Here is an 8,974-nt window from a genome sequence, read left to right on the forward strand (position 1 = left end):
CCGTTGCATCCCCAGCCCCGGCTGTTGCGCCGGTCCCAGCTGCATCGCCACCCCGTTTGCACCACCAGCCCCGACTGCACTGCTGCCCTGGTTGCGGTGCCAACCCCGGTTGCATCGCCAGCCCGGGCTGCATCACTGATCCCAGCTGCATCGCCGAGTGCCGTTGCTTTGCCAGTCTCGGTCGCACGGGCAAGACAATTGCGTCGCCAAGGCAGCTGCATCACCGGCCCCAGTTGATGCACCAGCCCCGGTTGTACTGTCATCCCAATCGCAGTGCCAACCCCGGTCACATCCCCAGCCCTGGTTGTGTCACCAGACCCCATCACATTGTCACCTTGATTGAGTTGCCAGCCCCAGTCACATCACCAAACCCATTGCATCGCCAGCCCCGGTTGCATCACCGAGCATGTGGCTTTTCCCAAAGCCCCAGCTCCTGGGGTGCCAGTGGGAAACGAGCACCTCAGTTTTCCATGACAGCTGGCTTTGCTAACCGGCTGTGCAAGGACAAGGCAGGCTCAGCTCTCAGAAGCAAAGTGTATTTATTATTTTGTAAATCTGCTGATTTTGAGTTGGTCTTGCCCAGGGAGCCTAGCTCGCTGCCTGCATGCTGGCAGCTGGCAGAAGTGGTCTTGCAAGCTATTCCTGACATGCCCCCCCCCGTGCCAACCCTGTGACCGCCCTGATATGTCAGAGCCCACGCTCATTATGCGAGTTGCTCTGCCCCAAGTGAGCAGAGGCTGGGGGGCATAAAGTGCCTAAACGTGGCTTGCTAGCAACGAGGGCTTGTGCATACGCTGTAATTCGCAAGTGTGATGTTAATGAGCTGGCATCGCGGTTAATTATCCACCTGCTAGTGGGAAGTGACAAGCCTCTTGAAGTATAATTAATCGCTGTTCCCAAAAGAAAACCTAATCAGTGTGGAAGTGGGTGCCAGCCCATCCACCTGAACTGTTGGTCTTGCTCCTTTTCCTTCCAAACTCAGCTCCGAGTCCTTTGCTCCCCTTCATGGCAGCTTATGGTGGCTACCAGCATGGGGGGAAGCTGGCCCTCATTCCTTTCAGTTCTTTTTTGGCTCCTTAAAGACCTTGCGCCCAGGTAGGATCTTCCCCCTCTTCCCTGCCTCACGGCTGGATCTCAGCTGTCCTGGCTCCCCCTGCTCCTGTGGGCTCCCCAGCAAGATTTCGTTGATGGAAGTGAGCGTCAGGTTGCTGAAGACCATGTTGAGGTGGTCTACACCTCGCAGCTCCTGGACGTACACCTTCTGCTTTTGCTGGTCGCGCCACTGCTTGCACAGCTCCAAACTGCGTGTGTTGACGGTGTCGTCCCCGTCCCCGTAAATCATGTCCACGGGGTCCTCGTAAGGGAAATGCTCGTCATATATGTAAGTCTCCACGGTGGGGTAGCCTGTGCCATAGAGGCAATAGATGTCCACCCCGGGAGGGGGCAAGCCCTTCAGCAAGTCCTTCATGTCCTCCCACATGTACCAGCCATCCTCCAAGTTGACGTCGGTGAAGAAGCGTTGGTAGTCTCGGTAGGTGTAATTGTAGGAGGGCGTAGAGATGAAAACATGGGTCTCGGGCCAGGCCAGACTCGTTGGGAACATCCAGGGGCTGGTGGTGGTCATGCGCTGCTCTTCACGCAGCTTGATGTTGGACATGAGTGGGATGCCCTGATTGTCACCTGCAGGACACACAGGGGCTCATCAGAGACGGCACCGGAACGTAGCCTTGCCAACGGTGGCCCTTGGGCGGCTGTGCTGGGATCAGCCCGCCCGGCAGTGGCTCACAGCTGCCTCTGGGGCATGGTTCCACCTCCGGTCCTCCCCTGTGTATCCCTGCCCTGCCCATGACCATACATCCCCTCCTCACCTCCCTGGCTGCAGATATCCAGAGCAACGTCTCCAGCTGCTAGGAGGAGCTGGGTGTAGATAAACCTGGATACGTGGTGGCTCTGACCAACCCATCCCTGGACTTTCCCTGCATCCCCAGCACCTCCACGCCTTCCTGAAGGCCAGGAGTGGGCTGAGCCCAACGGGCGTGCTGATAACGGGTGGCCAAGCCTCATGCCTCCTGCAAGCCTCGGCATTTTTGGAGTCCTAAAACCATGCAATGTTCTCAGATTTCCTTAAAAGTGTCTCTGGCCCTTGTGACAACAGAGAAAACATATAAGGAGGTGACTTAAGGGTGATGCAAGGGGCCAGATGTTAAAATCCTCAAGCACATGATTTTAATTCCATGCATTTTTTGGAGGCTCAGCTTGTGACCTGTAGATATTCTGGGTTGTCAGCATTAGGCAAATGATTGTGGCTTTCTGGGCTGCAAGAGACTAAAGAGGAACTGGGTGAAGGGAGATTAAAGCAAAGCTGATGGGGGATGGGCTTTGAGATCCCAGCAAGTGGCACAGGAGAGTGTGAGTGTCCGTGTCCACTGCTGCAGAAGGGCTCTACGGTTTGGAGTGGAGGTCCAGCCACCTCACTGCACTGAGTGGACTGAGGCTGTGCAGATGTCCGGGGTTGCAGTGAGAAGGGGGTGAGCATGCCTCCTTCTCTGGTCCCAAGCTTTGTGGATGGGTGTTTCGGCTCTCCAGGAGCACCCCTACCACAGAAGCTGTCCCTGGGCATGGTGCAGGCTGTGCTGGGCTGTCTGGCGAGAGCTGGTGCAAAGGAAAGGGGATGGCCAGGCTGCAGGTGAACCTTTCTGACAGCTATTTTCCAGACACACAGACCCACTGACCCCAGCCAGAAACCAGAGCAAGCCCTGGGGCATGCCATGGGCCACGCTTCTGCTACTGGAGCTGTGGCAGGAGCCTCCGCCGTCCTTTCTGCAGCAGGATGCAGCAGCATCAGCACCAGAGCATGAGGGCTGCCTCCACAGACCCTGCGGACCACAGTCCCCCACCTCTTTCTCCCACCACATCCTGCCCACCACCCCCCTTCCATTTCTGCAGGAGAGAAAGAAAACAAAGAGGTGGCTGCACACAAGAGGTCACCCACCGGATGCCAGGACACGCAGGGGCTTGACGGACCCTCCCCAGGGAGCACCCAGGGAGATGAAACCCCCGATGTACTGATCCTTCCAGGCTTGTGTCTGCTGTAGCAAGAAGTAGAGGATGTTGAGGTTGCCCATGCTGTGCGCGATGAGGAAGACGCGTCGCTGGTACTCATCATGCATCTCCTCGATCAGCGCCTTCAGGTTCTGGAAATATTCGGGCTGCTCCTCTGTGGACAAGAGGGGTACCAGCTCCTGGCCAACTCACTCATGGTCGCAGGGCTCCAGGGCTGACCCTAGGTGCCCTGACCAGAGAGAGGTGTTGGGTGCGGAGGCCACAAGTGCCACCATGCGTTCCCACGAGAGCACCGTGAATGGCCGAGCACACACCACTGTGGGCAGCCATCCCTGTCCAGGGGTTCCTCCACCCCATCCTGCTTCCCTCCCTGCACGGTGGCCTGGCCACAAACCCCGGACTTACGGGGCCCAACCCTCCAGTCATAGGGGGCTGCCCGAACCGTCTGGTCCCTCACGTAGCCGTTGTTCACCAGGTTCTGCACCAGGGTGTGCAGGTAACCTGCGGGCAGAGAGAACAGGTGGGAATTAGCTCCGTGGTCTTCTCTCATCAACCTTTTTCCACCCTAGTCCTGGTCATGGCCACAATATCCTCTGCTAAGCCCTGTAGCTTGGTGGCTCCAGCCAGAGGTAGTGGTTCCATGTGTCCCGTGTGTGCTGGGGTCAAGGATGGGTCAAGGTCCCTGCTGGCACTCGAGGGGAGCGTGTCCCTGAGGCCAAAGTCCCTCACTCCCAGGGTCACCTCTGCAGAGGTGACACAGGCTCTCTGCAGAACCCATCTCCCCTGGGGACCTCTCTCCGCTTGCAGGGATCCTGTGAGATCCCCAGACACCCCGTGCCTCTCCTCTCACCAGCTAGCTTGCTCTGATCCAGGTATTCCACAGAATAGGTCTTGCCGAAGCCGGGAACACGGATGTGCACCCCCGGGGCATTGGTCATTTTCCGGGAGGTTCGGTTGTACACCACCCTGTGGGGACAGGACAGAAAATACCAGAAGAGCTGTGTCCCCAAGGGATGGGGTGGAGATCACTGTGTGGCAGCCTGGACCTCAGCGGCTGTTTCCAAGGCTTGTGTGGACAGGGAGGTGGACCGGTGCCAAGCCAGCATCCGTGCCAATCGCCCAGCATCTCGGGGCAGGAGGCTGTGATGGAGCAAGCTGCAGCCGTCCCCTTGTCCGGCTGCCCCAGGCAGGGGGGCAGCATCTCCAGTGGATGCTGAGGACGGGCTGGCTGGGCACAAGCACATGGCAGGGACATGGGAAAGGGACGGGCACTCGAGAGGGAGCCTGCCAGCTGTGTTCCTGAACAGTCCCGTGATGCTCCCGTGGTTTTCCATGTGTGCTGGGTCGTGACCAGGGCGGGGGAGGAGAGGGGAGGGAGATCCTTGGTAGGTCATTTCCCCGGGGAGCTCCCGGGGTGGGGGTGAGCGGTACCTGGTGTTATCGATCCAGCAGTCAACTCCCACTGGCAGGAATGTGTTGAGGTTGAGCCAGATGGTGAAATAATCCTCTGTTTTGCGGTAGCACATCCAGTTCACCACGTCCGGCTTGTCCAGCTTCGCTTCCAGCTGGTTCCCGAGACACCCGGGCACTGGAGGCACCACAGAGGGAGAGCGGAGCCAGCTACAGACCCCATCCCACTGGCCCAGTGCTTCTCCCACCCCCCAGTCAGGGGTCCCCTGGGGCTGCCCAGCCGGGGATACCTGAGGACCCACTGTAGCAGCATCCCTGGAGAACAGGGCGCTTGGAGCTGAGATGTGGGGTGAACATGGAAGCAGCACTGAAAATGCATCCTCAGGGATGCTCCCCAAGCTGCCTTTCCCACGGGGTGACTCCCAGAGCTGCCACCCTCAGTCCAAACCTGCCAATCCTCACCAGCAGGAAGCATCCCACGTTATTCCCTCTGCCTGGCTGGGTTTCCATCCTCCTCCCTTGGCTGCATGCTGGGGGAAGGAGTCGGTGCTGCTTGGAGCTGCCCAGCCCTGCTGTACCCCAGCACCTTGTCCTGGGGTAGCGGGGCAGCCTGGGGATGCACAGAGAGTCCCCAGGGAGGTGAAAGTTATCCCGGTGCTGACACCCAAAGCCCACACGCTGTTTTCCTGAACTTTAAACCCTCCGCACAGGCTGAACAAGGTCTCTGAAATGGTTCGTTGCTGAGCGGAACCATACGTATGGTTAGCACAAGTTCTGCGTCTACCACGTGGGACTTGGGCTCCTTTGAGCTTGGTCTGCCTCTGGGATTCCTGGTAGGGGTGTGACACACATCCTGGTGCCAAGCCGGGATGTGTGCCTGTGCTGCTGGCACACATCGGGGGAGCATTCTGGTGTGCAGGGGCCTAAAGTTCCTATCGGTGCCTGCCCTGAGCTGCTCTGGGACCCAGAGATGGGCTCTGCTGTGGCTGCAGCACCCTACAAGCAAAGGGGAGTAGGAGCCGCACTGCCTGGAACAGAGACTGAAGGACACACGTGAGGAGCATCTTTGACCCAGGAAGGATATCCCCCCTTTCCTTTGGTCCCCACCAGCATCAGGTGTCCCTGCACCCCAGGGTCCATGGGTGCAGGTCTTTTGGGGGAGCCACAGCGCTGTCCCCAATGGAAGGTGCATGTGCAGCCTGGCCTGGAGGTTCTCTACCCCTATCCCAATTGCCATGGACCCGGCTCCTGCCACGTGACAGGGGCATGGCTGCAGCCTCCAGAAGTGAGAGGTGAAGGAGATGTGGCAATTACCTCCCCCAAACTGCTTCACAGCTCCCTCACCGCAGTGGCATCTTCCCAGGGATACAAGGAGGGTCTAATCCTGCCTTCAAAGCACCTGGCTGGGGATCAGACCGTCCAGCGGACCCTGGCGTGGGAGAGCCTGGGCAGGGAGCAGGCAGAGAGGATCTCCCTGGCCAGCGAGAAGAGCAGGACCACAGGCTGCTCTGATGGCTCCCGAGGGTGCACAGCCAGCACCCCCACCCCCGGCACGCACAGCCCTGAGCTCTGCCTCCCCTTCCAGAGTACATTAGGTAATTATTAAGGGAGTTCCTGTGGGGGCAGAGGGGTTATCGGCGGTCCCAAGGGCACTGGGGGTTTCTGGGACACCCGGTCCAGGGGGATGGGCTACGCACAGATGCCGGGCAGCACATGGGGCAGCCGGACCCGGCTGGGCACGGGGCAGGGGCTGAGGCTGGTACCGGGGGCACGGGGAGATGCTCTGACCATCGCAGTCCATCCTGAGAAGAGGTACCTGGTGATGGCCAGCTGGGTCTCCCGGCCCCCAGCACGGCCAAGCAGGACCTGCCCCAGGGCACTGAGGCTCCTGACACCATCCCCTACTCTGATACCCCTGGGAAGGGAGTTTGCAGGCTCAGCCCTCACCATGAGGGGCAGCAGGGATGTTCTGCTTTTTCTCTTCTCTTTTTAAAGGGGAAACTGGGTTTTATTCAAGAAAAAGGATTAAAACCCCAACTCTGCTCAGCAGAGGTTTCATGGCAAAACCCTGGCTTGAGTCCCTGGTGATGGCACAGAGGGCAAAGGATGGAGGTACCAGCTGGTGGCTGCTGCTCCCACCTCCCCAGAGTGATGCCCCACAACCTCTCCCTTTGCCTCCCTGCACCCCTCTGCCTGCCAGCTCGGTCCCTACACCACCCCCCGGACCAGAGGGACGTTGGGTGGGATGCGAGATGGACACCCTTCTGCCGCGGCAGAGGATGACGTAACCATTGCCAGGGAGTGGCAGGAGACACAGGATGGGGTGGGCTTTGGGGGACCAAGGGGTGGTGGATGCACTGGCAGCAGCAGCCTTGGGAAGCAGCAGACGACGTCCTGCAGGCTCTGTCCCTCTGCCCCCCCAGAACTGAGCAAGCCCCAAAACACTCTCCGGACCAGCTGTGAGATATTAGAGCCCCATTTGCCTTCTGGGGTGCCCAGCCTGTCCCCCCAGCTCCAGGCAGCTGTGTCTAAGTATGACCAGCCCTGCATCCCCAGCCCAGCCGATGGGAGCGGACCCAGGAGTTGGGTATCCCCCTGCCTTGGTGATTCCAGCTCCAGAATCCAGGGGGACACCGCAGTCAAGAGACACCAAGGTGCTGGCAGAGCAGCACCCCAACCTCACACCCGGCTGTGAGGGGGCTGAAGAGCACCCGGGGTACCCAGGCATACCCCGCGTGATGCCAGTTGGGGTGTGACCTTACCGAGTACCACGGGCGGCGTGCTGTTGGTCGGGGGAGCTTCTGGCGTGGTGGTGGGTGGGAAGAGGACGTTGAAGAGCCAGAACTGGGACGTGGGCTGCAGGAGCAGCGACAGCGTCAGCAAGGCAACCCCGGCGCCGCTGCTCCCCATGGCAAGCTCGGCTGGCTGGGATCCTCCGGACGTCTCCAAGCAAAACAGCCTTTTATATTTTTGTACGCAGGTCCAGCCAAGAGGCACCCAGGCTGCAGGGGAGGGGAGAGCTGCAAGGGGCTGGCCGTGGTGGGGAGGAGGGACGGGGAGGGCCGAAGGACTGGCCTTGCAGACATGCCAAGCCCTGCCAAGCCAGGCCAGCGGTGCCCAGAGGCCCTCAGTGCCTTGCCTGGGGGTGACAGCGGAGCAGGCACGGGATTTTTGTAGCTTCCTGGGGCCTTGGCGTCCCTCCGCTGTGTGCTGGGGTTGTGGCTGCCATGCACTTCCCCCTGCACCATGCTCCCGGGTAACCCCACGGGGCCACCCAGGGCTGCCTGCTCCCCTGCCCAGGTGAACACAGCACCTCTCCGCTCCTCCTGCCCTTGGCCGGGGCCAGGGGGGAAGTGGCTGATGCTGCTGACGTGGCCAGGCAGACCCCAAACTTCCGTGAGACATCGTGTCTGGGACAGGCAAAGATGTATCTGGGCAGCCCCTTGTGCCACATGGCAGGAGAGCGTCCCCAGTGCCACCTTGGGCACTGCCCCTGCCAAGGCTGCCCCATGCAGCATCCCCCTGATAGGTGCTTGGCCCAGGACCCTGAGGGCTCTGGGTCCCGATGGGTGCCCTTTCATTGGCCCTGCCTGCATTGGGGACCGGGGATGCTTGGGGACCAGGAGGCACCCAGGGGAAGGCAAGGTGACCCTGGCCAGCAGTGCCCAGAGGGGCACAAGGCGGAAGGGGCCAGAGTGGAGGGGGGTGATCCCCAATGCCCTTTCCCCAGGAGAGGGAACTGATCCCTCCCTGGGTCCCCTTCTGGCCATCCAGCCCCTGCCCAGTGCTCAGCCCTCCTGGGGCACTCACAGGGAGCTACTGGCAGGTCCCCAGAGACTCTGGGGCACAGCCCAGCCCTGGGGAGGGGAAGAAGAGGGTGACACTACAGCTTCAGGTGGGCTTTTCCAGTTGTTTTTGCAAGGCACAGCCACAGTGCCTGCTCTGAAGGCTGTGTTTGGGAAGGAGAGGGTTACAAATTCATGGGAGGATGCAGAAATCGTCAAGTTCCGCATTGTCCCAGGGGTGCCGCAGGGAAGTGGGGTCCCCACTGCGTGTCGGGAACGTCCCCCAAAGCCCCAGATATGAGCCTGGATAGCTCAGCTGGGAGAGCATCAGACTTTTAATCTGAGGGTCCAGGGTTCAAGCCCCTGTTCAGGCGAAGGCTTTATCCTTTAGGAGCCCATGGGCACCTCGCCCCGGGACAGCCAACATGGGATGAAGCAGGGGGTAGTCTCCCCTGCTCCCTTCCTCACCGAAAGGTGTTCGGGTGCCCAAACCAAGCAGCTTCCTCAAAGGAGGTTGGGTTCCTGCTGGCACCTGCTTTTTCTACATGAATATGATGAAGGGGCTGGAGCATCTTCTCTGGAGCATCTTCTCGGTGGTGGCCAGTGCCAGGATCAGAAGCCAGGGGCACAAACTGGAACACAAGAGGTTCCCTCTGAACATCAGGACACTTTTTCACTGTGTGGGTGTCTGGCACAGTGTGCTGGGTTCAGCCAGG

At 60.1% G+C, this 8,974-nt stretch overlaps 1 protein-coding gene and 1 non-coding gene across 2 annotated transcripts; one reads left to right on the forward strand and one right to left on the reverse strand.

The window, feature by feature from the left end:
- Positions 1–1,057: 1,057 nt before the first annotated feature.
- LCAT (lecithin-cholesterol acyltransferase) lies at positions 1,058–7,403 on the reverse strand. The gene is made up of 6 exons (XM_010153749.1): positions 7,236–7,403; positions 4,495–4,651; positions 3,914–4,029; positions 3,469–3,564; positions 2,993–3,217; positions 1,058–1,680 (listed from the first exon to the last, which is right to left on the reverse strand). Exons 1-6 carry the CDS (start codon positions 7,381–7,383, stop codon positions 1,058–1,060), a joined length of 1,365 nt encoding a protein of 454 aa, XP_010152051.1. The 5' UTR covers positions 7,384–7,403.
- A 1,156-nt stretch (positions 7,404–8,559) lies between these two features.
- Positions 8,560–8,632, forward strand: TRNAK-UUU. Its single transcript has one exon. It is a non-coding gene; the product is annotated as a tRNA-Lys (tRNA).
- The last annotated feature ends 342 nt before the right edge of the window (positions 8,633–8,974 follow it).

The sequence above is a fragment of the Eurypyga helias genome, unplaced genomic scaffold (genome assembly GCF_000690775.1).
Source record: "Eurypyga helias isolate BGI_N326 unplaced genomic scaffold, ASM69077v1 scaffold39276, whole genome shotgun sequence".
In the NCBI taxonomy this organism is placed as follows: domain Eukaryota; kingdom Metazoa; phylum Chordata; class Aves; order Eurypygiformes; family Eurypygidae; genus Eurypyga; species Eurypyga helias.

Bases quoted from the DNA above. Each gene is read 5' to 3' on its own strand.
- LCAT (XM_010153749.1), bottom strand. From the start codon at position 7,383: ATGGGGAGCAGCGGCGCCGGGGTTGCCTTGCTGACGCTGTCGCTGCTC. The intron at 3,565-3,913 runs GTGAGAGGAGAG...CTCTGCCCGCAG, and splicing joins GGATCAGAGCAAGCTAGCTG to GTTACCTGCACACCCTGGTG. The intron at 3,218-3,468 runs GTAAGTCCGGGG...TCTTGTCCACAG, and splicing joins TGACTGGAGGGTTGGGCCCC to AGGAGCAGCCCGAATATTTC.